Raw genomic sequence first — 27,613 nt, 5'->3', positions numbered from 1 at the left:
CCTTAATGTTCATTTATTGAATTGTTGAAGATTTCTTTGGGTTATAATTTAAATGTTTTCCATAGTCGACAGTATGTATATTTCATGAGGGGCAGTACTCAATTTAGTCTTTTTTTTATTTATATCAGGCCGTTATGTATTTCAATTCGATAAAGAGAATACATTTGCTAAGTCATGCCGCCTTCAAATGCTCATCGTAAAGTCCAGCTTCAATAAATGCAACATCAGCTTTATCCTGCTACAACGTAATCATATTTCTGTTTTTGTTGCTCTCTATGTATAAATAACAATAGACTTACCGCTGACATTGAGGATTCTTCTTTATACTTTATCTGTATGTTTTAATGTATATTTATGATCTAGAATTGGATCAACTCAAGTGCAGCCCAATTTAAATGATGTGTAATTTTATTGGACATATTTATCTATTGATATGTACATTTTTATTAAGAAAATGTAAGTGGTAAAAAAAGGAACATGTTAAAACCAAGTAATGAATAAAGTAGATGACGAATAAATAAATATATACACACCTATAAAAAAATGAAATATCAGATCGACGGTCCTAGAGAAAAGCTTTTTGGTTATATTGATTTTGTTGTGGCTGAGATGTCCGTTCTGTCCCTGAACGCACCACCACTGAAGACCGTTGTGCAATGGGGGGGGGGCTCTCAGATGCGATGCTGCTGCAGACAGGGACGCATCCTCCTCTTCTCCTCCTTCTCTCCTCCTCCTCCTCATCTCCTCATCGCTCCCCCGTGAAGCGGCACCGGAACCAAACTGGAACCGGCGGTCCACCAGCCGGTCCAGTGGAGCGGCGGAACCGAGCGGCAGCCCCCGCCTTGGACCGACGAGCTGGCCGAGATGTCCCGGCACATCTACACCCGACAAGGGGCAGGGGACGGGACGCAGAAGCCCGCGTTCCAGGTAAGGAGGGGGGGGCGGGGGGGGCTCTAACAAATCCTGTACTACTCATTTTTATAACAAGGTAATACACGCGGGTGAGTGATGACAAATAATCGATTCATTGGAGATGATAGGCCTCAATGCCGAGACAGCAACCATCACCCGAGAAACCTTAAAATAAGAAATGAACATCCGTAGAATACTGATTGAATATCTTAAAGACTTTATATCTCAAAAGAATCCCTTAATATATCAAAACAAGGACTTAGTAACTGTAGATAATTAGACAGTTTTTCAATACTTTGTGGTATTTGGAAAGTATTTATTTTTAGGCATTTTTTCAAAATTAAGGGTAATACCAATTTTTAAAATGTTTAATATATTGACTCATTCACTTTTTGTCCTTTAGAGATATTTACTCACTCTTTAGAGTCACTGAGTCCTTTAGAGATATTTACTCACTCTTTAGAGTCACTGAGTCCTTTAGAGATATTTACTTACTCTTTAGAGTCACCGAGTACTTTAGAGATATTTACTCTCTAAAGGACTGTGGCACTGATGGACTGAACGTCTTGACCTCCTTTCCTCTGTGTTTAACTGGAGCCGCATTCATCATCTTTCCTAATGAGCCTCTGAGGAGTCTTCAGTCAAACACAGGTCCTCCAGGAAGTTGCTGAGAATGGATTCATTCCAAGGGGAAATGAGTTCTGCTTGTTAATTATTAAGCCTTTTTTGATGGATCTCTGGTGATGCTGAAGCACGCCTCACAGGAGGAGACCTTTATGGATTTGGTCCTCGTCTCTTTCAGTATGTCCTGCCGTCAGTGTCCTTAAGTGTATGCAGATGAATCTCCTTTGCTTCTCGACTGGTGGTTTAATGAGAAGCATTAAAGCATCGTTTATACATCATCATTCATAAAAGGCTGCAAATAGCTTTTAGTTTCATTATGAATTCATCCAACATTTAATCTGAGTCCAGTCTGTGAAAAAGTAAAAAGAATTCTAAATTCTAAATGCACATCACAAATAAAACAAATTATGTTGGTAGGAAACCAACAAAAATCTATAAATATATTTATATTATAAATTGGTTAAATTAAATGATTTCCATTGAATCATTTAATAATATTCCCTTCACCGTCACCTTTTGCGTGTGTTTTGTCATCATCAGGCCAACAGAGGGACCTACTCCAGACGCAGCCGCCTGAAGAGGTCCGACGGCAGCACCACCTCCACCAGCTTCATCCTCCGACAGGTAAGAACCCCTGAACGCATCACCACCTCCACCAGCTTCATCCTCCGACAGGTAAGAACCCCTGAACGCATCACCACCTCCACCAGCTTCATCCTCCGACAGGTAAGAACCCCTAAACGCATCACCACCTCCACCAGCTTCATCCTCCGACAGGTAAGAACCCCTGAACGCATCACCACCTCCACCAGCTTTATCCTCCGACAGGTAAGAACCCCTGAACGCATCACCACCTCCACCAGCTTCATCCTCCGACAGGTAAGAACCCCTGAACGCATCACCACCTCCACCAGCTTCATCCTCCGACAGGTAAAAAACCCTGAACGCATCACCACCTCCACCAGCTTCATCCTCCGACAGGTAAGAACCCCTGAACGCATCACCACCTCCACCAGCTTCATCCTCTGACAGGTAAGAACCCCTGAACGCATCACCCCCTCCACCAGCTTCATCCTCCGACAGGTAAAAACCCCTGAACGCATCACCACCTCCACCAGCTTCATCCTCCGACAGGTAAAAACCCCCCAGGTCACGGTTAGTCTTCTTCAATGCCTCCATAACAGAACTTTTACTTCCCCTTGAGATGGATCTCTCTTTCCTAAGAGGAAGTAAAGAAATAGATGACACATCTCAATGGAACCGTTTGGTGATGTCGTCTACTAAATCTAGACGACATCACTGGCACGTCTTCATCTTCAGCTTAAATGTCCCACGACGTTCCTCTTCCCAGAAGATCCCGATGCTTCGCTCCGAGGTGGAGTCAGAACAAAGCGTCTCATCATCAGCAAGCTCTTATTGTGAAAGCATGCTCCTGAAGGATCAACGTCCTTTTTAAAGGCATGGTTTTCTCTTTAGAGCATTCCAGAGTAAACCGGTTGAGTAGAACCTCTGAGCAGAAGAAGACCATTTGTGGGCCTTTGGGGTCACACCAGGAGAAATGAGACGTGCTGACAGCAAGGCAGGAACAAAGAGAAGAGCAGAAGAAAGAAGAAGGACAGAGGGAGGTGTTTCTCTCCTTGAGGTCCTCGCTGACACCTCCTCCTCTTCCTCGTTTACATTTGGATCTAAAACTCCTGTAAAAAAAACAATTATCAGTACAATCTGTTTTATTTATTTAATTGTTGTTCTCATGGCTCCAAAGTTAATTCATGTGCAAACTGTTCATTAGACGTGGTGCAACTAGTGAACAGGAAGTGACCATATAGGGAGCGATACGCGGGCGTCAAGTCCCGCCCTAAAGCGTTCTGGTCGATTAGAGAGCTGTCAATCAGCGTGTAGCCCGGTAGTCTTCATCATCAGGGGTGGACGACTCCTCATCCTCAGAGGGGATTACTCTTCCTCGTGAGGGTAGATAAGTCTTCACCCTCTTCATTCCTCTTCATCATCTGATGGGACTCGCCACGCCACCAGAGGGCGCTGCTGTTATACTTTGTCGCTCAAAAACATGTTCAGTTTCACTCAGATTGGAGACTAGTACTAGTTTATTTGTTGGTTTATTAGGGCCTGAGTCGACTGAAAGTCGGGCGAAGCCCTATTGAAATTGCAAGAATTCTTATTCTTATTCTTTTTTCGCCACTTCAATCGCACTTTTGGGGCCTTTTTGATATTCAAAAACTCTTGAATGTTTGCACACGCTTCAGAAGTGCAAAAATGTATATATTTTATTATTTATTTTATTTTATTATTATCTATTTATTTATTTATTTGACATTGATGGTGGACTTTCTGTTGCTTTAATTGGAGAAATCAATAAGCATTGATGGAATAAAAAAATGTTATTCTAATTTTCGATTTAGATTTTACGGCAATTTTGGTTTGATTGGAATATTTGGCTTTTGATGAAGTCAGTTGGATTCTGTCTGCGGTTCTTTTGCGGTCATTTAGTCTCAGATTGTGCAGGTTCATTCTTAACTTAAATTTGAGGGTCCCCTCAAATAATCCACTAAAGAAGAAAACCTATGTGCATTTATCTAGAGATGATCAATAATATCCCCTTCAGTAACAGCATCCATGGCCAGCCCCCCCCCCCCCCCATGGTGGAGCCTCCTCCGGCCAATCAGCAGACTGCATCCGGCCGCGTCAGCAGTGCATGCTGGGAGGGAGGGGTTGGGAGGCTGGGGAGGGAGGGGTTGGGACATGGGACGTGAAGCTGGGGAGGCAGAGGGAGATACCGGGGTGGGGGGGGCAATAACGTCATCCGAGGAGAACCACACCTCCTGGTTTCTTGATCTATTCCCTGCTGCTTTGGTGGCTGCTCTGAGCCTCCCCCCCCCCCCCCCCCCCCCCTCACCCCCCCATGTGGAGAGAGAGAGTGCCGCTGGGCTCCGGTGGATCAGTCTGTGCTTCCTGCCGGACCCTCACTCCCCCATGTACGACAACTTGTACCTGCATGGATTTGAAGACTCTGAGGCGGTGAGTGTGGTGTGTGTGTGTGTGTGGGGGGGGGCTCGTGCTTTGTTGCCTTTACACACACAGAATGAGTGGGATGAGCGCACGCTTCTCGCAGGGGGGGGGGGGGGCATGCACATGTCTGTGAGTGTTGTTGGACCGGTTCCCCCCTGGATCTACGGACTGAATCGTGGTGAGAAAATGCTCAGAAAGGGGGGGTGGGGGGGGTAACTCCAGCTGACATCCGACGGCCTCAGAATAAAGATGGGTTCTCACATCCTGAGGAAGAGCAAGGGAGAGTCTCATCTCATGTGACATGAGGACAGATATATGGTCCCCCCCCGGTCCTCAGACTGCTCTGTGAGAACCTTCACCTTTTAGGGGGCCTTCTGCATGTTTTTGGGGGTCTCCGTTGAATCCAGACTTGGTGCTGAGGACAGTCTGGAGTGGAGGACGTCTTTGGGACTCTTTGATATCGGTCTCATGGTCCTCTGCCTCCTGGGGAGGGACACTCACTCTTATTTGAAGCAGACTTCTTCTCATCAAACCACCATGGATGTGAGTACCTCACTGCTCGCCGCGGGTGATGAAGAATGCTTTTAGCTTTTAGCTTCACAGCATGGCTGATAGAGGCGGAGGTCAGTGGGGGCAGACGGATGGAGACGGCGCTCTGGCGTCTGGACGGATAAGGGGTGTGCCATGACGGACTCAGGACGTCCACTTGTTACTCCGAGATAAGTGTGTCTCTGAGACGGAGACACAGCTGGTGGACTCGTTGCTAGTGTTGAGCTCGTGGGACCTTTGGCTCGACGTTTTTCACCTCTTTGGAAAGTTTTTAGATAGAAACAAATAAAGTTTCCACAGAATCTCAGTCTCAGTGTAGTCCTGATCCTATAGGATGTGGCCGGGGATTGTGATTGGACGAGATGGTGGAGGAAGAGGAGGAAGAAGAGGAAATGATGAGACCAGACCTGTGTGTGTGTGTGTGTGTGTGTGTGCCTTCTTCTGTCGTTACTCCTCCTCCGAAGCAGTTTACTTTGAAAGGACTGTGTCCACCTCGAGTGTCCTCATTGAAGCACTTTCATGACGGGACATGAAAGTGAAGGCGCCATTAAAATTCATGTGTTATGTAACGGAGGTTTTTTATGCTCGGGCCCCTGAATGCTCCATGCAGGTGTCCCTCCCCAAGTCCATGGGGGTTGGTTTGAATACCAACACACTCTCACAGGGTTTATGAACAAAATGAAGACAATCAACACATCATGGTTGAGCTTAACAACCAATCCTCCCCCAGTGCTTCATACGGCCTCGAAGGACCAGTTCATCCGTCCACTGAGGGAATAAATCAAGAGAGAAGCAGAGTCATTTTCTCATAGACGTCTATGGGAGCAGAGGAGTCGCCCCCTGCTGGTCACCACACAGAATGACACTTTAACATGTGAACCTCTATATTGAACTTTAGGGTGGAACTGAAGCTTTAGAGGGTTTTTTGGATGAGATCACAGACAAAAGGGGGATACTCCTTCACATCTGTTACCATGGTAACCAGTAAGCAGGGCTTCCTGAGCCTCTAATTTTATCCCTACAAATAAAATGTGCTTTGGTCTTCGGCGTCGGCCCTTCATCTTTAATCCGTCGTTCTTTGATCGTGCATCTTGTGACTCATTCATCCTTCACCTCCTGCATCCATCTGCACTGGTTTGCATTTAATGTGGTTTTTGGTGACGTGACACATGAAAGCAAAACATTTATCTTTAGGTGATGTTGCTTTTCTTTAAATGACCTGATTTCAGTCTATTTATTGAAGTGCAGGACCTTTGTGCAATTTAGATTTCTAATTGGAGGTAAATTCCTTTTTTAATTGTCTGAAAAACGTGCAGGAAAGATGTTTTATCTACGTTGAGTGTATTTTTCAGTTAATTTAAAGGCTTAACAGATAAGTTACTGTTTATGAACCCTTGTCTGTGCCATTAACTGCCCAAGTATTGGTTCCTTTTGTCGTGTAATGCTTATTATTGATTCTCCTCCCTCCTGGTCACGTGACCTTCAGGGCTCAGCTGATTCCTACACCAGCCGACCGTCGGACTCGGATGCTTCTCTGGAGGAGGAGAAGGAGGCCGGCCGGCAGGAGAAGGAGCAGCAGGCCGCCGTCCAGCTGGAGAGGGCAAAGGTCAGCTCGTACTCCTTAAACCACGTTGACACCATCGTACGGACTGAGCTTCTTCAAATGCACAAGACAACACAGCGCTTTACGTCATAGGTCATTTCTACTTATCAAAGTCATTCCTCACTTGTCCGCTCAGGGCTTCCATAGGAAACAGAAGCAGGGCTACTAGTACGATCCCTTTGACTCGGAAGCTTATGACCTTTGTGACCCCCTCTGACCTCTCGGTGTGGCCTCCTCGGCGCTGTGATCGCTCTTCTCCTCGCAGACCAAAGCGGTGGCGTTCGCCGTGAGGACCAACGTGAGCTACTGTGGCGCTCTGGACGAGGACGTCCCCGTGGGGGGGACGGCTGTCTCCTTCGAGGCCAAAGACTTCCTGCACATCAAAGAGGTGCAGCGGTCTGGAGCACTAAGGCCTAAAATCAGTATTGAATTCTACTTAAATCAATTGAGTTCTATTTGATGTCGTTCTATTTGGATGCCCTGTACCTCCGTGCGTCTCTCTGTATCAGTTTGTGGTCAAATGAGAAGTGAAAATATGATATCGTGTGTTAGTTGATCTGATCCCAAAGAAATGAAGATGTTTGGAGTAATCCCCCCGTGTGGCCCCCAGAAGTACAACAACGACTGGTGGATCGGGCGGCCGGTGAAGGAAGGCTGCGACGTCGGCTTCATCCCGAGTCCTCTGAAGCTGGAGAACGTCCGCCTGCAGCAGGAGCACAAGAGGGGACGCTGCCATGGGTGAGCATGTCTCCCAATGTCTCACCCCTTTTTGGAGCCTGGAGCTCGCTGATTGGAACACTCCCTCTCTTCCCGTCGGGCCGCCGTCACGGCAGCAGCAAGTCCAGCGGGAACTCCTCGTCCAGTCTGGCCGACGTGGTGGGCGGCTCCTTCAAGCCCAACCCGAGCGCTGCAGGTGGGTCCCTCGGGGGCAGGGGGGGAGGGGGGGGGGGGAGGAGGTGCTGCTCCTCGGCTCGGCTCGGCTCCAGAAGCTTTGCACTCACGCTCCTGTTGTCCCCCTTTATTCTGTTCCAGGGAAGCAGAGGCAGAAGGTGGTGGGTATCCCAGTCGAGTGTCACAAGTATCACGAGAGGAAACAAGGGTCCACGACTTCACCTCTCGAACTCTCTTTTTTTGTACATTTGTATTCTTTTTAAGTCACTTTAACGAGCAGTAATCCCTTTGTCTTGCTTTAATAGACTCTATCTTCTCTGTAGAGTTTGACCATGATACCACCTGACAGAAAAACAACCGTTAAATATCATGTTGAATAGAAATAGAACTCCTGCTCATTAATAAACACTCATTGAAATGGCTGCAGGCCGAGCACGTCCCTCCGTACGACGTGGTTCCGTCCATGAGGCCGCTGGTCCTGGTGGGGCCGTCCCTCAAGGGCTACGAGGTAAATACACACCCATTATCTTCATTCTAATTTTAAGGATGTATTCATTTACAATTTGAAATTAAAACTAAACTTTGAAACAACTATTTTAGTTTTAGATTTCATTTAAACTCACCTGGGGATTGGCTGATAATAATTGACACCACATGCACACAGGCAGCATGAGGAAGGATAGTTATTAACTGGAACAACATGATCTCCTCAATGATGTGCTTCCATGTTTTGTAAATGAGGTCAAATAAGAAGCTCGTGTTCAGGGATTCAATCCCAATCATGGCGTTGCCTTGGTAACAACCATCTGGGTAAAAAGTGGTTTGAAATTAGGAACAAAGAACATCTTCCATAAAACGGAGAGGTTTTTTGCTAATTGTAATTATTATTGTTTCTACAATTCAATAAAGCAAAGCGTCACTTGCCACCGCGGGTTCAGAACTCGCCCCGCGGCACCAGGGTCGTGGGTTTGATTCCCGCCTGGACGGGCCTTCTGTGCTCAGCCGTGTGGACGTGACCTTTGACATCCTCCTCTTTTGTGTTCTCTCTGCAGGTGACGGATATGATGCAGAAGGCTCTGTTTGACTTCCTGAAGCACCGCTTCGACAAGAGGTGAGCGGTCAAAGCCTCCTCTTCCTCCTCCTCCTCCCCCCCCCCCCCTTCCTTCTCATCCTCTTCCTCTGCAAGGTGTGACACGTGTGCTTTGTGTCCTTGCAGGATCTCCATCACTCGGGTAACCGCGGACATATCATTGGCCAAGAGGTCGGTACTGAACAACCCGAGTAGGAGGGCCATCATTGAGAGATCCAACACGCGCCCCAGCCTGGGTAACGCCACAGCAGCTCCTCCCCTCGAGCATGTGCACGCCAAAGTGGGGCGGGGACAGTGTCTCCGCCATTTCCTGCTCCCGCCCTTAGCCGCTGCGCCTTGTCTGTTGCAGCCGAGGTGCAGAGCGAGATAGAGAGGATCTTTGAGCTGGCCCGCTCCCTGCAGCTGGTGGTGTTGGACGCCGACACCATCAACCATCCCGCCCAGCTCACCAAGACCTCCTTAGCGCCCATCATCGTCCACGTCAAAGTGTCCTCGCCAAAGGTAAGACGGACGGACTGCAGAGACTGAAGTCCACGTCCACGTTACTTGAAGGGTTTCATTTGTTTCTTCGGCACTAAGCTCCTGCTCGCTGGATGAATCACTGGGGGGGATCCAACGCATGTCGAGGTTTCACACGATGGCCTTTGACCTTTGAGCCTGAAGTGTGAAAAACAAAATGTTGTACCACGTTGGACCAGACGAATTCATCCGTGCAAACCACACCTCTGCATTGGTAACATTCCAGCAGCGTTCTTCGCGTGCTCCAGAAGCCGCGCCTCAGCACATACCTTTCCACAGTACAGGGATGGACCAGTGAGTCATCAGCGGGGATTTAGGCGTCACCAAGGAGCTCGGAGTGGGGACACTTTGCCTTTCAAAGGGACCAGCTGAGGTGGTTCATCACCTCACCGGGGTTGGACCGGAGGTAGACCCGGAGCACGCTGGAGGGATTATTTGTCTCGCCTCGGGGATCATCAGGAAGAGATGATGTCAGAGATGGAGAGCGTCGGGAATGACTCTGAATCCGTGACCCGAGGGGTTTCCTTGTGTGTGTCTGTTTCTTTATTGCAGGTCCTGCAGAGGCTGATCAAATCAAGAGGGAAGTCTCAAAGCAAGCACTTGAATGTGCAGCTTGTTGCAGCAGAGAAACTAGCACAGTGCCCTTCTGTGAGTGAACTTCAAACACGCCTTCAGGCCCAAAACTACGCAGCAGCTGCTTCTGCCAGTCGGCCAGCTTCTCATTCTCTTCCTTTGGCCCCCCCAGGAGATGTTTGATATCATTCTGGACGAAAACCAGCTGGAAGACGCCTGTGAACACCTGGCGGAGTACCTAGAGGCGTACTGGCGCTCCACACACACGTCACTTAGCACGCCACTCAACCCCCTGCTGGGACGCAACCTGGGCTCTACAGCTCTCACCCCTGCTGCCATTCAGGTGAGCCTGTGGAGATACAAATACAGCGTTGTATTCATCCAATGGTTAACTTCAGGTCTGCATTTCCTGATTTTCGTGTTTTATTATGCTTACCAGGCGGTAGTGTTAAAAAGCTGCATTCTGTGCAGTGACCAGCAGGGGGCGACTCCTCTGGTCCCATAGACGTCTATGCGATAATGACTCTACTTCTCTCTTGATTTATTCCCTCAGTTAACATTGTAAACATGAGTTTATGGTCTCAGTCTCTAGTTTCAAGTATTCTTCAATACAGCATAATGTTCATTTAGGGCGGGGCTTGCTGTGATTGACAGGTCAGATCTAATGCTGTGTTAACATCTAACGCCATAATCATTGTTTTCTCTCTCAAACAGGCCCAAAGGAACCGCAACATCAACCACACAAGCACAGACCTTTCAGTGGAGCGCCACTGCCTGATCCCCGCCGACGAGAACTACCACAACGAGCGGGCGCACAAGAACCACAACCGCCTGTCCTCGGGCTCGCAGCACAGCCGGGACCACGCGCCGCTGGTCGAGGAGGACTACCAGGACCCCTACCAGGACCCCTACCAGGACCCCTACCAGGACTCCTACAAGCCTCACCGTAACCGGGGGTCCCCGGGCGGCTTCCGCCAGGACTCCTCCCGGCACTGAGCCCCTCGGCCCGGTCCGGTAACCGAAGGCCATCGACTTGTCGATGTGTAGTACCTCGTTTCCCATTCGGCCTTCTGCCAAACGAGCGCTTTCAGCCTGAAGATGTGGGCCGTAGCACAGGAGAGGAAGGTTCAGGTGATACCACGTTGGCTCCTCTGGACCTTCTCAGCTCTTACAGTAGCACACAGGTAGGAGAGGACAGTAGCTGCCTCCCTTTTATCATGAACTAGATCAAGACGTATTATCTATAGATAAAGTTAGATTTCGATGCTCCAAACCTCAGGAACGAGAGGTCGTTCGGACCGAGAAGACACCGTCTGATTGTGATCGCTGTGTCGAATCGAGACGCCATGGTTTGATTTAATTGTTTGAATAAAGCTCTTTATATAGGTGTTTGGTAGGACATCATTTGAGATGGGTAGAGCTGGATTTTAGTGAGTGACTTATCTTAAATGCTCGCTCGTGTAAATACATTCAGAATAAACATGAAAACAATACATTTTCTTCTACATATTTGATTATTAAAAGTTTTATGAAACATTCTTTTTGAGTAGCAATTTAAATATCATATATTCTTGTATCTTGTAATTTAGTATGTGTTAAGAATCTCTTATTTTCCAGTTCAAGGGTGAGAGATCAGATTGTGTTTCGGTGATTCTGGAAGAAGAAGCATGCACAAGCTGCTCTGCCATATAATGTAGCTTTTATTGACTCAAAACTCTGCAGCAACAATTTAAAGATGTGAATACTGCCTGTGAGAGAACGATGCCTTGATTAGGCCTCTGTGCACTGTCATAGTAATGAATAGAATGAAATAAAGTGCCCTGTTGCTGTAAGGATAGTACTGGTCTCTGTTCAAATAACATACACGTGTTTGTCTTTATTTCCCCATAAGGACACAAAACTCTATATGCTTTCATGATAAAGCCATCAATCATTTGGTTTATAAACTAAAGAAATGGCACCTTTTCGTTTCGAATGCCATTTGTACCACGGGGACGGCGCCACTGCGCATGCGCGGGGTTGACAGCTAACCAGCGCAGCATTCTTCACAACAGCCAGCTGATGACAGCCAGCTAGCCAGCTAGCCACAGCGCGGCTGCCGTCTTTGGGCTCCTGTTTCCGGCTACACACTGACCGTCACACTCAAGCTGAAATCCTGCGGGAGCGACGTTACTAAGATTAGTCCACAAGGATGGCGGTTGTACGTAAAAGCCTTGGCAGCTCTTCGTCTGTGTAGTTCGCTAGCTAGCTAGCTAGCTAGGTGAAACTGATAGCGGTGAATAGCATCAACGCTAGCTGGCTAAGTTACGGCGGTTTGGTACGAACTGCCACCGGAAACCAGTCGGCAGCGATGGGAATACTATTCACGAAGCTGTGGAGGCTGTTCAACCACCAAGGTAAGAAAAGGACCGCGGTTTGTTATCTTGAAATGGTCCAAGACATCGACATTAAATGGTCACAAAAGGCCCGCAGTGCACCATGGCTCTTCTCCGTTTATGTTATTATTATTATTATTATTATTATTATTGTGTTACCCTAATCTATAAACGTGCATGTGTATACGTGTACATGCGTGAAGCATGTCGGTGGTCCTGTTTTAGTTTAGATTATTGATGTTCCAGTTACCAACACTGATCCTGGATCGCAAAAAGAACCCTGGACCTTTTATTACATCGCTTTTCTGTAACGTGAGTGATGTGTGCAAACACACAAGAGACACGAGAGACAACTACACAAGAAAGTCAAGGCAGACAGCCACACAAGGCCAGTGGAGACATTGACATCATGTGGACTTTTGCACTGCCACCTGGTCAGTGTGATGTCATACGTGAGGACTCACTGCCACCTGGTCAGTGTGATGTCATACGTGAGGACTCACTGCCACCTGGTCAGTGTGATGTCATACGTGAGGACTCACTGCCACCTGGTCAGTGTGATGTCATACGTGAGGACTCACTGCCACCTGGTCAGTGTGATGTCAGCTCACACACAGGTGACCCAGGATCCATTTCACACGAGATGCTCTTAAGGAGGAACCTGTTGTGGCTTTAGTTGATCATCTTGACTAGTGGACCGGTTTTGGTTGGTCCCCACCGGGCTCGAGTGGATCCGTGAGAGCGTCCCGCGGTAGAAGGTGTGTGCTCCCTGGCTTCTGTCCGCACACCGGATCAGTCAAACATTTACTTTGGAGCGCTGCTATTCTCTCTTTGGATTCTTTTGTGAAGCCGCTCGCTTCAGATTACAAAACCAAACCGTCTGAAAGCGCCACGTTGAGCTGTGGGACAACTGAGAGGATGAGGCACAAACATCCTGCCAGATTTGACATTTTCTTCTCAGTGATTATATTATATTCACTTTGTGGTTGGCATTTTAGATGTTTTGTTTCAAACATGTTTTAGGGTTCTCCTTTGCAGCTTTCACTTCCTCTGCGTTATTTCCCTCACCGATGTGAATGTGTTGGATAACGATTATTTACTCAATCTGCTTAAAGCAATCTGTTCATCTGGGACATGATTTTAAATGCTGATACAATACCACAATTTAATTCTTAGGTTGAGGTTATTTTTCTTACTGGAGAGCTCGTTCCACACGATGTGTTCAATGACCATTGGAAAGCTGAGAACCTGACAAAGGGTGTGGTGAACGTAGCGTTTTGGTTGTTTAAAGAACCTGCTGTGCGGCTTCAAACGGTGAATTATTTCTAGGTGTCTTTATTGCCTTTCAGAGCACAAAGTTATTATTGTGGGCCTGGACAACGCCGGCAAGACCACAATTCTCTACCAGTTGTGAGTATCCAGTCCGCCCGTATCCTTCAGCCGTCGGCCCGACGAGCGCATGAAGTCACCCCGCCGCTGTGTGTGTGCTCCCTAGCTCAATGAACGAGGTGGTGCACACCTCGCCGACCATCGGGAGCAACGTGGAGGAGATCGTGGTCAACAACACCCACTTCCTGATGTGGGACATCGGGGGGCAGGAGTCCCTGCGGTCCTCGTGGAACACGTACTACACCAACACGGAGGTAGGCGGCCGGCTACGGTGGCCCACCGGGCTCAAACTGGCAGTCCCCTCAGGCTGCAGGATGCTTATGGAAGTAAGAATAGATTCCATAAGAGGGTCGCTTACTCTTGGTCCCGTTTGTTGTCTCGGAGCAGTTTGTCATCGTGGTGGTGGACAGCACCGACAGAGAGAGGATCTCCGTCACCAAAGAGGAGCTGTGCAGGATGCTGGCTCACGAGGTGGGACCACGTGTTCACATGCAGTATTCATCACTGTAACGGACTCGCCAGATGGAAACCTGCTGCCGTGTGTTTGTGAGCGTATTAAAGCAATGTGACATAAACATAAGTGTCATTTTAAAATGCTCAAATACTATTACAATACATGAGTTCTATGAGTGCTAGTAAAGCTAAATGCTATGCTACACATGTAACAGGTCTGTAAGGTGGTTTTATTAATACTTAACGTGAACTTGCTTGCTGGTAGTCGACCTCGTGTGTAGACGATCATCTTTGGCACCACAAGACAAACACGTCGATTATGGGATGAACACCACGACTCCGTCGTACTAAAGTGGAACATTATCCAACAAATGTGGACTTTCAAGGTTGAAAAAGAATCTTTTGATTCTGACAATCTGTATTTCCTCCCCCAGGACCTGAAAAGAGCCGGGCTGCTGATCTTTGCTAACAAGCAGGACGTGAAGGGCTGCATGTCCGTGGCTGAGATCTCCCAGAGCCTCCAGCTCACCTCCATCAAGGACCACCAGTGGCACATCCAGGCCTGCTGCGCCCTCACCGGGGAGGGGTGAGTACTGCCGCTCTGCTCACTCCTGGACCATGAAGCTGTGGTTTAGGGTTGGGGGGGTCCAACGGGTCATCACCAGAACCAGGTGTTACAGATTACGCATGAACACGTCATCAAACATCATCATCATCATCAACATCATTATATTCTCCTTTTTATATTCTTCCGCAAAAGAGGCAACTGAACTGAACTCTGTTGGTTAGCTGTTAGCCGCTAGCTGCTAACAAACTAGCTCCACCTCTTGTTCTACACACTGATTGTGTGACAGTTCTATGTCACTGTGGTCCCCCCTCCTCCCCCCCAGGCTGTGCCAGGGCCTCGAGTGGATGATGTCCCGGCTGCGAGTGAGATGATGACCCCTTTGCCCTCGATCCAGAGCGCGCCCTCGCTCTTTGTGTCCTCCGCCCTCGGGGCTGGATGGGAAGACGAGCTCCGGTCCGACGGAGCCCTCCTCCTCCAACGCGGGACGTCACTCTTCTTCTGGGATCATTTCTTCTACGAAAAGGACGTCTTGAACCGAGAGCAACAAATAAAACAAAAAAGAACAGCGAGAGAAAACGTGTGTTGCTGGAGGCGCCTGAACAACGAGACACTTGAATTATTTAAACTCTGTGCACGGTTTTCCCTTTTTCCAGCGGACGTGGACTTGTTCTCTGGCTGAGTGGGACTCTAGTCCACAGTGGCCTTGCAGTATTGCCAGACTGGCTGTGGCACTTTTTATTCCCCCCCCCTCCCCCCCATGTGTGTACAGTCCAGTATTCTACTTTTATCGGGGTGCAGAATGTTGGCAGATGGTGGTAAAACGGGGCTGAAAACATGCAGAAAACAAGGACTTCTTCTCTTCAGTCCCAAGTGACCAGAGGAATAAAGTGTGTTTCTGCTCCAGGGAGCCGAGCGGGTCGTGAACGCCTCTTTCTTTGTGACCTTTGTGACCTCTATGGACTGTGTCGTGGTGTGGGGTCAGCGGTGGATTTGGGGGTTGGTCCTGGAGCCAGGTATTCAGGGAGGGTGGGACTAGTTCATTATCACCAGAGTGACTTGTGCCGAGGTCATTAATACATATTTAATTTATTAGATGCTTTGGAAACCGGAAGTGTTAAAAATGTGAGTAAATATTTATCAGCCCGATCAGTTTTCAGGATTTTCATTATGATCCATTTAACGCTTGTTTCTTCTTTGTAAAGGTGACACAGCAGGTTAGTTTATTCTATTCACTACACTTTGTCATCAGCAGGAACCACCACAGCTGCACAGTAAAAAAGCCTCGTGTTGTACTTTATTCTTTTCTGCTGAAGGACACATGTGGACGAGTTCCTCAAATTGGCTCATTGTTTGTTGTTTTCATAACAATAACTAACTGAACACTGTATTTTGGTTAGAGAGTGATTCTATAAATAGTTTACCTCGAGCGGGCCGCTTCAACTTAAAAATACATTTCTCCACTTGGAGATGAAATCAGTTGCAGCCCTTTAATCGCCTACAGTAGATAAAATGAGTTCAAACACTGAGGATTCCTGGTGGGGGGAAAGACCACCTGAACAGCTTCAGAAACCTGTTTAAACCAACTGTGTTAAAGCTGCATTCTGTGTGGTGACCAGCAGGGGGCGACTCCTCTAGTCCCATAGACGTCTATGAGGAAATGACTCTATTTCTCTCTTGATTTCTTCCCTCAGTAAACATTGTAAACATGAGTTTATGGTCTCAGTCTCTAGTTCCAAGTCTTCTTCAATGCAGCATGATGTTCATTTAGTGAATGATGGTCCATTTAGAGTCAAACAGACCATGAAGCAGGGGACGCTTTAGGGTGGGGCTACACAATGATTGACAGGTATCAAACAGACCATGAAGCAGGGGATGCTTTAGGGCGGGGCCTAACACTGATTGACAGATCCTCTTCAGTTCTTATATGGTTACTAACTTAAATGGTTACTACAAAAAGAAGATGACGAGGCCTTTTATTCACACCTTTACTCCCCAGGACCTTTGACCTCGGCCTGGATGTGACTTCACACGGGAGTTTCAGTTCGAGTCAGTTTGAAGCAAGCGGTTCAAGCATCTTAGTGGCGAAGCCGTTCTCCAAGTATGACCTCCATCTGAGTGAATCTGTGGTGAGCAAAGGAGACCCGGGGTTCATGCTTAGGAACGTGTCCAAATCACCATGGAGTCTCCAGATGTTTGTCTGCGTCGTCAACAACAACAACAACAACAACGTTCCTGCAGTCATCCTGTGCTGCGACCTCTGACCCCTCCACAGGGCCCGGCTGGCGGCAGAGTTTGTGTCCGAGGTGTCGATGCTGCAGCTGTCGCACTGTTTTATTTCTGTGTCGTAGCATCATTTAGCCCCCCCCCCCCCACAGACACACACACACACACACCTTTGACTGCTACAATGATTAAAACACTGACAGCATGACTACACTTTAAATGGAAGAGAAGTATTTACAGTAAAGGTGTAATACTTGACATGAGTCAATGTGAACAGCTACTGTACATTGTCAATGATGCACACCCCGTGACCCGCTCTCAACCAATCAGAACGCTGGATTTCATCATTTCACCCGCGTTATAAATATTATTATTATTATTATATATATATATATATATATAAAATCACAAACAGGGATGTTGTGATATGCAGTGATGTTATATATTATAATATAAATCACTTTCTGAATAAAATCTCTCCGGTGAATCTGGGTTAAATCAAACTTTTGTCTTCATCATCTTTTACTTCTATTTACACATTTAATCTGAAGTTTGAAGATTTGACCTCAGCTTTAAGGACACGATGTCCATGTTGATTGGAACCCTCTTCAGGTTACTATAATCACACATGGCTCTTTTATTACATTTCTGGAAATAGATCGGCCCTTGTGTGTAAGTATAAATATTTAACTTGGGATATTGTCTGGTTTCTTCTTAAATCTTCGTCTGCCATAAGTTCTCCTATCACCTCCTCCTTCTCCTCCTTCTCCTCCTTTCTTCTCCCCTCCAGTCTCTAATGTTCTAAACGTGATAGATGTCCTCAGTCTTCATTCCAAAATCAGTGTGTCAGTGTTGACTTCACTCACAGGCTTTGTTTCCGATCCAAAGGGGCTTTGCTGATTGGTCAGACCTCTCTTATTTATGACGGCGTCACATGGGGGGGGGATCAAACCAACAAGTGTTTTCTCTGCCTTGGACCTCCTCGTGAGATTTGGACCTGATCCCAAAGAGGAGCGATCCAGCTAAGTGATGACCTCGTCGGGTCCCTGAGGCCCTGCTGGGTCCCACATGCTCACATCCTCACCCACCTGCCTCTAAAACCTTTTTACACACAAACGTCTACTTATCAACGCAGCCTCTAATCAGGCCCCTTTTTATCCTTCGCATTCCGTCCTCATAACCGTCCTGCTGATGCATCGGCCTCGACAGGTGCTCCCTCCTGAAGGGATCACTGGGGTATATTTAGGGCCTGAAACCCGAGAGGCGGCCTGCGATTGGCTGAGGCGGCCTCATGATAACCTGGGTGGACGTCCTGGCGGAGTTCTGTCGCCCGGCGTTTCTCTGGAGGGAAGCTGAGAAGACTTTGGAGCTTTGGAGACATTACACTTTCTATAACTGGTAAGCAAACAAGAGGAGGACAAAAAGCTACAATATCCACATTTTCTACACACTTGCATGACTTTCCATCTGCTGGGATGCCCCCCCCCGTCCCCCCGTCCCCCCGTCCTGCTGCCCCCTGGACCTGCTCATTGAGGGACGAAGAGCTTGCTGCACATTGAAGGAATAAACCATAAGCTCCAGACCCCCCCTCTACTCTGGATCTACCGGAGATTCTTCCAGCAGAAGAATCTCTGCAGCTGTTTTTTTTTTTGTTCCTTTCATCCAGTCGTCTTGGTTCTTGTTTTTTAGATTTACATTTGGATTTAAAGAGGGCTGCGAAGTGCTAAAAAAGGTACTTAGCATGGCGTCCTATATTTAACCCGCAGCCTCAGAAGGCAGTGGCCCCCCCCCGGCTAGCTGGACGGATTGGACCAATCAGGACGCAGCATTGGCTTACATGTCAAATAGTTGAAGTTCTGCTGGCCAGCTGTCGCCGGCCTTCAGCCCCCCCCCCGAGCCGTGTTGTGGCTGCCCCCCCCCCCCTCCATAGAAAGGCCGTTCACTCAGTATTATTAATACTAATAACATTTGTTGATTGGGTTAGGGGTCACTGGGATACCTCCGGTCCGCCTTGTCTCTTATTGTTTCCTGCTTCCTGTATCCAGGGTAACTGGGTCCAACGGGGGCTGGGTCTTAAATATCCTCATATATATAATGATGGAACATTTAGGTTCATTCACCGTCTACACTATGAATAATAAATGTTTCTGTGCTCTGTGCAGGGACTCTAACTCCGTCCTAAAATGACGGAAGTTGTGGAGGAGTATGAGGAGTACGAGGAGTTTGAGGAGGAGGAGATTGTGGAGGAGGTAAGTGGACGTTTTCTCACTTTTATCCGTATTTAGATTTTCTATTCATTTTGATCATTTGCAGCCTAAATGAGTGTAAAAAGAGAGGAATGAATCAGTAAAGTTTATGTTTAAATGCAGGACCTGCGGGTCTAGCCCCCCTATGAATAGTTAAGTTAGTGACCCCCCCTCCCTCCAGTCAGCAGGTCTTCTGGTGGATCCAGTTTCAGACGGACCCCCCCTGAGACCTGGATTTAAATCCTTTAACAGGAGTCTAGTTATCTGCAGACTCTATTCTCACACCTGGTTCATTTAGCTCTTATTCCTCCTCCTGCAGCATTAATGATGTAGACTGTGTGATCGAATCGACCTGTTGTTCAGGTGTCATTCATCTGTCATTGTGTGTGTGCAGCGTTCCCTGTCAGTGTCCAATGGAAGAGTGAAAGCAGAAGGCCAACAGCTTAATCTCATATTTCCTGCTGAAATAGGGTTAACGTTGGCCTTGTATATTTATTCATACTTGATATTGCTGATGTCTTATAGGGGAGTCTCAATGATTCTGTTGTCGTTTAACTCCCATATAAAATATCAACTGTTTCAAAAAGATTCACATCTTTGCAGCAAAGATGTGAATCGATTGGGAGGCGGAACCAAAGGAGACCGGAATCAATACGCTCTGATTTCACTTCCACTTTCATCTGCACTGTGGGGGAAAGACGCTTCTGGAGTAAAAAGTGGGACGGCTTTGAATCTCATCCACAGGACGGAGAGAAGAAACAGAAACCAGGGATTTAATATCAAACTTGTGACGTCATCGAGTATAGAGTGTGTGGTCATCATCAAACAGCCAATCACACGCTTTGCATCTTGCAGGCGAGGGGACAGGAAGTGAAATCACTCATTTTTGGGGGTTGAGGACTCATCCTGAAGCTCTTTATGTTTTAAATAAATTACATTACATTTGTTGCACTTTTTAGTGGATCTGAAACCAATAACACTCATTATTGATATGGCATTAATAGCCCACAATGCAACGCGGTAGTTACGACTTTGCTTCGTCACATGAGGTGGATCCGCATCGCCGTGGTAACGGCTGCTTTTTTACAAAAAAGTATGTTGAGTGAAACTATAGGTGTATATTAGTACACTCTGTAAATACTTGATTGTATTATTATCATTAAGTAAACAACATCATGTCGACGTGTTAACTATTCCTCTACCTCTTCTTCATACTTGATGATGTCACAGATTAAATTAGAACTTGGATTTGAGAGCGTTGTTCATGTAACTGAGGGGCGGAGCTAAGAGGTCTCATTTAGAAGTGGACATCTAGGGCAGAGAGAGAGAGAGAGAGAGGGGGGGAGAGAGAGGGAGAGAGAGGGAGAGGGAGAGAGAGGGAGAGAGAGAGAGAGGGAGAGAGAGAGAGAGGGAGAGAGAGAGAGAGAGAGGGAGAGAGAGAGAGAGAGAGAGAGAGAGAGACTCTCTCCTGTCTGATGGATTCAGATATCAAAGCCTCCTGTATAAAATTGAGAGGTTCTTTCTTGCAGCTCTGGTTATTTTAGATTTCTGGTACATTTTAAGATGTCGTTTTAGTTGTAGATGTCAACGTAGATGCTCCCTTAGGGGAAGGAAGTGACCGTAGATGCTTCCTGAGGAGAAGGAAGTGACCGTAGATGCTTCCTGAGGAGAAGGAAGTGACCGTAGATGCTCCCTGAGGAGAAAGAAGTGACCGTAGATGCTTCCTGAGGAGAAGGAAGTGACCGTAGATGCTTCCTGAGGAGAAGGAAGTGACCGTAGATGCTTCCTGAGGAGAAGGAAGTGACTATACAAGCTTTGTGAGTAGAGGAAAGTGATTGTAAAAGCTTCATGAAGAGGAGGAAGTGACTGTAGTATCTTCTTGAGGACAAGGCAGTGACTGTAGAAGCTTCACGAGGAGAGGGACGTGACTGTAGAAGCTTCTTGAGGACAAAGAAGTGACTGTAGATGCTTCATGAGGAGAAGAAAGTGACTAAACACGCTTTGTGAGTCGAGGGAAGTGATTGTAGAAACTTCATGACCAGAGGGAAGTGACCATAGAAGCATTGTCAGAAGAAGAAAGTGACTGTAGAATCTTCATGAGGAGAAGGAAGTCACTGTAGAAGCTTCATGAGGAGAAGGAAGTCACTGTAGAAGCTTCATGAGGAGAAGGAAGTAACTGTAGAAGCTTCATGAGGAGAAGGAAGTAACTGTAGAAGCTTCATGAGGAGAAGGAAGTGACTGTAGAATCTTCATGAGGAGAAGGAAGTCACTGTAGAAGCTTCATGAGGAGAAGGAAGTGACTGTAGAAGCTTCATGAGGAGAAGGAAGTAACTGTAGAAGCTTCATGAGGAGAAGGAAGTCACTGTAGAAGCTTCATGAGGAGAAGGAAGTCACTGTAGAAGCTTCATGAGGAGAAGGAAGTCACTGTAGAAGCTTCATGAGGAGAAGGAAGTAACTGTAGAAGCTTCATGAGGAGAAGGAAGTGACTGTAGAATCTTCATGAGGAGAAGGAAGTCACTGTAGAAGCTTCATGAGGAGAAGGAAGTGACTGTAGAAGCTTCATGAGGAGAAGGAAGTAACTGTAGAAGCTTCATGAGGAGAAGGAAGTCACTGTAGAAGCTTCATGAGGAGAAGGAAGTAACTGTAGAAGCTTCACGAGGAGAAGGAAGTCACTGAAGCTTCATGAGGAGAAGGAAGTGACTGTAGAAGCTTCATGAGGAGAAGGAAGTGTCACACTTCTTCTCTCCCTTCAATAAATGCGTGTCGTAGCGGAATACACATGAATCATTATTATACAGCGTTGTACCGGGCTGCTGGACATGATCTAACCACGCAGTGTGAGAGCCTGGTGCCTACAGACCCGAGGGGTCGTCGGGCTCATTAACTGTATAAAGGCTCACTGACAGCACCTACACCAGGAAGCCTCTCCTCTCCTGGAGGACTGTTTAATGGTGTTAATGGTAACCAGAGCTGCAGAAACATCAGCCTCAGTGTGACCAAAGTGACCCAAAGTGACCCAAAGTGACCCCATGCTGTGCTGTCCTCAGAGTGTCTCCTTTATTTGTAATATGTCGAGCAGATCACAACCAGGACCGAGCACGAGGGCTCTCAGGCCTTCCAGGTAACGCCCCTCGTCCTCTCCCAAGAGACAGACCCCCCCCGTTTGTCTGCATGTCATCAGGTTATATGTCTGCTTTGTCCCTCTTGTGTCCTCAATGTTGGAACGTTTGTATGTTAAAGATTCAAAGTCAGTTCAATATCTGCATCTCATTTCAAGTCGATGTCCATTATTGTTTTGTAAGACTATGACGCTCATCTGTTATATATATACATGTAGTATATGCTTCATTAATACGTGTCATCTGTTAATATCCTTTTGTTATCATTAGCATTCATATACATTTATAATCCCTCATATCTATAATCATAACACTGAATTTTCCCTGAGTATTGTGTATTATATTTCTCGTAGTTGGGATTTTTTTTAATGCATTAAAACAGGACTTTAAATTGCTTTAAATAATGACATAACTGTATTTAACTAAATTTTGAATAATTGGATTAAATTATTAATGAAAGACAGATGTGATACTATGTATTATAACATTTGTTAAGAAAATGAAATTTAGGAGGTTTTTGGGAGGGCGGAGCATCTTTGATCTGGACGTTATTTAGAAACATTTATCACAAAATATGAGTTGATTAAAAAATTATAATAAACCTGACCCTGGTTGCTTGGCAACTACTTTTAAAAAGGTTCTTCATCGAGTCTGAAGTTATGTTTTGAGTTTTGATATTTCCGGATACTTCTCTGAAAACACGTGAACCATCAAAGTGGAACTTTGCTCTGGAAGCGCGCGGCTCCACTTCCTGTTGCTGCGCCTGTCGGGGCGATGCGTCCATTCAGCGTTTCTCAAGCCGCCGCTTGCTGTTGTCCTTCTGTCGGCTGTCCGCCATCACTCGTGTCTCCAGGCTACCCCCCCCCCCCCACCCCCCACTCCATCAGCCATCAGATCCATTACATGTCATTTAGCTGACGCTTTCATCCCAAAGCGACTTACAATGCATTTTTAACCCTTGTCATTTCATGATACATTGCGCCTCATTGTGAGCCCCCTCCCCCCCCTCCCCCCCTTTCATCATGTCTCGCTCTGTCCTCCTCCAGGGCGGTCTGCCCAGCAGGAAGGTCAGGAAGAAGGTCAAGGTGGACACCTCCAAGTTCATGACCCCGTACCTGGCTCACAGCCAGAAGATGATGGAGCAGTACAGTCACGTGAGCGCCTCGTCTCCGCCGCGTGCCTCCAGGCTTCCTGTTCCGCGGTTCAGCGTTTGAATGTCGGCGTCTTGTCCACAGAACAAATACCGCCATGCGTACGACGTGTCCAGAGGGACGCCTCCCGCCATCATCACCGACTCACCTGAGATGATTCGCATCAGGAAGGCCCAGGAGCAGCTCAGCGAGGTACCACGTGACCCCCAAGCCTCGCAGCCTGGGGTTGAAGGTCGAGGGTCAGAGGGTTATTGAAGGGGAAAGGTCGTGAAGTTCACTGTGATCAGATTGAGTGTGAAGTTGTGGAGCCCAGAAAAATATTTTTCATTTGTTTCATTTGGCCAATGAACTACAAGGACCAAAAGGACATTTTCTTTCTTTCTTTTGAGAGATAAATAAAAAGCTTGAATAATGTTAAACAACCATTTCTTTTTTTTGGCAAAGTGAATTTCATTGAACGATAAACTAAATAACAGGCAAAACACTTAAATCATGGTTATTGGATTTGACTCTTTTGTTAAATAGAAAAACATTTTACCGGGTTTGTTTTTATTAGAAAAACGTAATAAAAAAAAGATTCCAAACCAATGTAAAGAGCGGCGCTTGGTGTTCAGGTGAAGTACCGCATGGAGGGGAACAAGGCTCGGACCACCAGCCTGTACGATGGGGAGGCCCGTGAGGTCGCTCACGTGAAGCGCGTCTCCGAGCTGATCAGCAAGGTGAACACATGAATCCATGTGTAGATGTACATGTGTATGTGAGACATGAAGGACAGAAAGGAGCTCTGCCCCCCCCCCCCCCACACCCGCAGGTCCTGTACAGACAGAAGTGGGACGAGACCAAGGACCGGTACCTGCTGCCTCCAGATGCTCCTGAGCTGGTTCTGGCTGTGAAGAATGCTGCGAATTACAGCAAGGTAGAGACACAACACCTGGGACACAACACCTGGGACACAACACCTAAGACACAACACCTTGGACACAACACCTGGAACACAACACCTGAGACACAACACCTGGGACACAACACCTGAGACACAACACCTGGAACACAACACCTGGGACACAACACCTGAGACACAACACCTGAGACACAACACCTGAGACACAACACCTGGGACACAACACCTGAGACACAACACCTGAGACACAACACCTGGGACACAACACCTGAGACACAACACCTGAGACACAACACCTGGGACACAACACCTGAGACACAACACCTGGAACACAACACCTGAGACACAACACCTGGGACACAACACCTGGGACACAACACCAGGGACAACACCTGAGACACAACACCTGGGACACAACACCTGACAGACAACACCTGAGACACAACACCTGAGACAAAACACCTTGGACACAACACCTGGGACACAACACCTGGGACACAACACCTAAGACACAACACCTGGGACACAACACCTGGGACACAACACCTAAGACACAACACCTGGGACACAACACCTGGGACACAACACCTAAGACACAACACCTGGGACACAACACCTGGGACACAACACCTGGAACACAACACCTGGGACACAACACCTAAGACACAACACCTGGGACACAACACCTGGGACACAACACCTGGAACACAACACCTGAGACACAACATCTGGGACACAACACCTGAGACCCAACACCTGAGACCCAACACCAGGGACAACACCTGAGACACAACACCTGAGACACAACAACTGAGACACAACACCAGGGACAACACCTGAGACACAACACCTGAGACACAACACCTGGGACACAACACCTGGGACACACCAACTGAGACACAACACCTGGGTTACAAAACTTGGGACACAACACCTGACACACAACACCTGAGACACAACACCTGAGACACAACACCTTGGACACAACACCTGGGACACAACACCTGGGACAAAACACCTAAGACACAAGACCTGAGACACAACACCTGAGACACAACACCTGGGACACAACACCTGGGACACAACACCTAAGACACAACACCTGGGACACAACACCTGGGACAGAACACCTGGGGAACCATATCATGAACCTGTTGTTTCCCCCCCGACAGAAACTCTACACGGAGGACTGGGACGAGGAGAAGACGGCGTTCTGCCCGTACAGCGACAGCCCCGAGCTGCGCAGAGTGGCCCGAGCTCAGGAGGTCCTCAGCGATGTAAGAGCATGGAGGGCCTTCAAGTGACATTCAAACGTTCATTTAAGTCAAGAGCACATTAACAATGAACCATATTATATAAAAACATAAGTCTATTTTAAATTAATTAAGTAATTAATTATATTTGTGTTACATTTTTTTTTTTTTTAAATCAAATGAATATTCTTTTTGTTTTATCACGCGTCGTCACATCGCAGGACATTAAAACAGTTCCTTCCGCTGATACAAGACTGTTGAAGACATAACCCCCTCAGTAGATCTAAACTCCCACTGTGTGTGTGTGTCTGTGTGTGTGTGATGCAGATTCGTTACAAGAAGGGTCATGACCAGCGCAAGGCGAAGTACACCTCGCTGGCCGACCCCCCCGAGATGGAGCTGGCCCGGAGAGTGAGCCGCCAGCGCAGTGATGTAAGCAGAACCAGACCAATCAAACAGGCTCAGTGTGTGTGTGTGTGTGTGTGTGTGTGTGTGTGTGTGCAGACACTGGAGGACAGAATCCATATCAATGATTACTGATACTGATTCTGTATTTAAATAATGGCAGAGACACGTCTGTCACGCTTCAATGCTCAATTGCAAGGACCAAAATCTTATATATATAGATATATTTTTCCCCTGCACTTCAATGGTCAACTCTTTGATTCTCTGAACTACAAGTATGTACAGATGTTACTGTTAATGATATGTGTAAATTATGGCAAGTGTGCAGCAGTGCAGCAATCGATTAAGGACATTTTGCTTCACACCTGTCGTCTGAAATAACGCCTCTGGTGCTTTCTGTCATGTATAAAACCTATAAATAAAGTCTAATTATATCTGCTGTGACATGGAAACGGGGCCAGCTGCTCTCTGACGTCACCGAGCTGCCAGTCAGAGGCCGGCCAGAGTTCACAGGAACATGAGATAAATTCTTCTTCTGAACGGACCGTTTTGATGTTTCTGTTCTTCCCCTCAGCTTAAATACAAAGAAGATTACAACAAGAACGTGAAGGGTCAGTGGTGCGAGACGCCGTACTTCGACGTGGCCACGGCCCGGGTGGCCATGGAGAACTTCAGCAGCGTAAGGAGCTGCCGTCACCTGGGGAGGGGGGAGGGGGCTCCACCGCATCTCACCTGTCCATCCATTTTCTCCTTTACAGAAAAGGTACACGCAAGACTACGAGGACAACAAAGACCAAATCTACTTCATGCAGACAGACACGCCGGTCTACGACGCCAACAAGAAGGCCCGCATCGCCGCCAGCGAGGTGAGTCGTAGCTCCTCCCCCTCCACGGGGGGGAGGGGGACAACTTATGGCTCCTCCCTCACCTGGGGGGCACTACTAATAGCTCCCCATTCTCCTCTTCAGGTGCAGTACAAGAAGCAGTACGAGAGGGGCAAGGCGGAGGCCGACTACAACACGCTGCCGGCCACAGAGAATCCTCTCCTCCGCCAGCTCAGATACGCCGGCACCATCCTCAGCGACGTGGGTGTCTGCAGAGAAGATCTCAGCATCACAAACATCTCATCTAATATATTTAATATATAATCATCTGATAATAAAATATGCTGATTAAACCATCTGGAAGGGAAATGCATGCTGGGAAATCCATGGAAAAGTTGTTTCATTATTCATCATTCATGGGATCTTTCGTTTCTTCTTTCCACAGAAAGTTTACAAAGCCAGTTATGAGAAGTCCAGAGGCTCCAGCATCAACTACTGCGACACGCCCAAGTTCCAGATGGACTCTGTGCTCAAGAAGCTCACCGACGTGAGACCTCAGAGGAGTGACCTTGAGCGTTGTTCTGGTTTGTCCACTGTGTCTTAACCTTCTGGTTGATTCCTCTGCAGGCGCGTTACAAAGAGAAGTACGACCGCGAGGTGAAGGGCCACTACATCGGCAGCTACGAGGACGTCTACATGCTGCACTGCCAGAAGATGGAGGAGATGAAGAGCGAGGTAAGCTCTACTTCCATTCCTTTAATATGAAATCAGTCCATCACCACAGCGCTCATCGTGTTCTCCTCTCTCATCTCGCAGCAACTTTATAAATCCGATTATGAAGACAGTAAGACGCGGTGCTTCTTCCCTCAAACCATCACGCCTGAGTACGAAGTCGGGAAGAAGCTCCTCCAGTGCAGCGAC

At 47.3% G+C, this 27,613-nt stretch overlaps 3 protein-coding genes across 21 annotated transcripts in view; all 3 read left to right on the top strand.

Annotated features, from left to right (window-relative positions):
• Positions 1-672: 672 nt before the first annotated feature.
• On the top strand, positions 673-11,644 carry cacnb4a (calcium channel, voltage-dependent, beta 4a subunit). Of its 5 annotated transcripts, none has more exons than XM_037488649.2 (14): positions 673-927; positions 2,077-2,160; positions 6,596-6,715; positions 6,978-7,100; positions 7,323-7,450; positions 7,549-7,625; positions 7,745-7,764; positions 8,031-8,111; positions 8,656-8,714; positions 8,820-8,929; positions 9,043-9,194; positions 9,765-9,860; positions 9,958-10,128; positions 10,500-11,644. In XM_037488649.2, the coding sequence occupies exons 1-14, from the start codon at positions 865-867 to the stop codon at positions 10,779-10,781; spliced, it is 1,566 nt and encodes a 521-aa protein (XP_037344546.2). In that variant the 5' UTR covers positions 673-864; the 3' UTR covers positions 10,782-11,644. The 5 variants fall into 5 exon arrangements, with proteins under 5 accessions (XP_037344546.2, XP_037344545.2, XP_037344549.2 ...); XM_037488648.2 differs by having other exon boundaries at positions 7,546-7,625; XM_037488651.2 differs by lacking the exons at positions 673-927; positions 2,077-2,160 and adding an exon at positions 4,448-4,569.
• A 169-nt stretch (positions 11,645-11,813) lies between these two features.
• arl5a (ADP-ribosylation factor-like 5A) lies at positions 11,814-15,716 on the top strand. Its single transcript, XM_037489509.2, has 6 exons — positions 11,814-12,181; positions 13,510-13,570; positions 13,656-13,803; positions 13,937-14,020; positions 14,437-14,588; positions 14,893-15,716. Exons 1-6 carry the CDS (start codon positions 12,136-12,138, stop codon positions 14,939-14,941), a joined length of 540 nt encoding a protein of 179 aa, XP_037345406.1. The 5' UTR covers positions 11,814-12,135; the 3' UTR covers positions 14,942-15,716.
• A 2,383-nt stretch (positions 15,717-18,099) lies between these two features.
• neb (nebulin) overlaps positions 18,100-27,613 on the top strand; it is a 54,884-nt gene continuing 45,370 nt past the window's right edge. For 14 of the 15 annotated variants that reach the window (XM_062565097.1, XM_062565087.1, XM_062565094.1 and 11 more), the window contains exons 1-15: positions 18,100-18,191; positions 18,956-19,042; positions 22,119-22,160; positions 23,205-23,312; positions 23,394-23,501; positions 23,924-24,028; positions 24,121-24,225; positions 25,383-25,487; positions 25,791-25,895; positions 26,443-26,547; positions 26,627-26,734; positions 26,837-26,953; positions 27,138-27,239; positions 27,320-27,427; positions 27,509-27,613. In XM_062565097.1, coding sequence (XP_062421081.1) covers positions 18,977-19,042; positions 22,119-22,160; positions 23,205-23,312; positions 23,394-23,501; positions 23,924-24,028; positions 24,121-24,225; positions 25,383-25,487; positions 25,791-25,895; positions 26,443-26,547; positions 26,627-26,734; positions 26,837-26,953; positions 27,138-27,239; positions 27,320-27,427; positions 27,509-27,613 — 1,389 coding nt within the window. In that variant the 5' untranslated portion in view covers positions 18,100-18,191; positions 18,956-18,976. The remainder of the gene's footprint in view (positions 18,192-18,955; positions 19,043-22,118; positions 22,161-23,204; positions 23,313-23,393; positions 23,502-23,923; positions 24,029-24,120; positions 24,226-25,382; positions 25,488-25,790; positions 25,896-26,442; positions 26,548-26,626; positions 26,735-26,836; positions 26,954-27,137; positions 27,240-27,319; positions 27,428-27,508) is intronic. The other variant, XM_062565086.1, reaches the window with a different exon arrangement.

This window comes from Pungitius pungitius, chromosome 10, assembly GCF_949316345.1.
Source record: "Pungitius pungitius chromosome 10, fPunPun2.1, whole genome shotgun sequence".
In the NCBI taxonomy this organism is placed as follows: Eukaryota; Metazoa; Chordata; class Actinopteri; order Perciformes; family Gasterosteidae; genus Pungitius; species Pungitius pungitius.
Note: the sequence above shows the minus strand (reverse complement) of the source record. Positions and strands in the feature narration are given on the sequence as shown.

What these genes read in the sequence shown, in the direction of transcription:
- cacnb4a (XM_037488648.2), top strand. Translation starts at nt 865, where the DNA reads ATGTCCCGGCACATCTACACCCGACAAGGGGCAGGGGACGGGACGCAG. An exon ending in CGTCCCTCAAGGGCTACGAG is followed by an intron (nt 8,112 to 8,655) that starts GTAAATACACAC and finishes TTCTCTCTGCAG; the next exon opens with GTGACGGATATGATGCAGAA. An exon ending in TCACCCCTGCTGCCATTCAG is followed by an intron (nt 10,129 to 10,499) that starts GTGAGCCTGTGG and finishes TCTCTCAAACAG; the next exon opens with GCCCAAAGGAACCGCAACAT.
- arl5a (XM_037489509.2), top strand. Translation starts at nt 12,136, where the DNA reads ATGGGAATACTATTCACGAAGCTGTGGAGGCTGTTCAACCACCAAG. An exon ending in GAGGCTGTTCAACCACCAAG is followed by an intron (nt 12,182 to 13,509) that starts GTAAGAAAAGGA and finishes ATTGCCTTTCAG; the next exon opens with AGCACAAAGTTATTATTGTG. An exon ending in ACCACAATTCTCTACCAGTT is followed by an intron (nt 13,571 to 13,655) that starts GTGAGTATCCAG and finishes TGTGCTCCCTAG; the next exon opens with CTCAATGAACGAGGTGGTGC.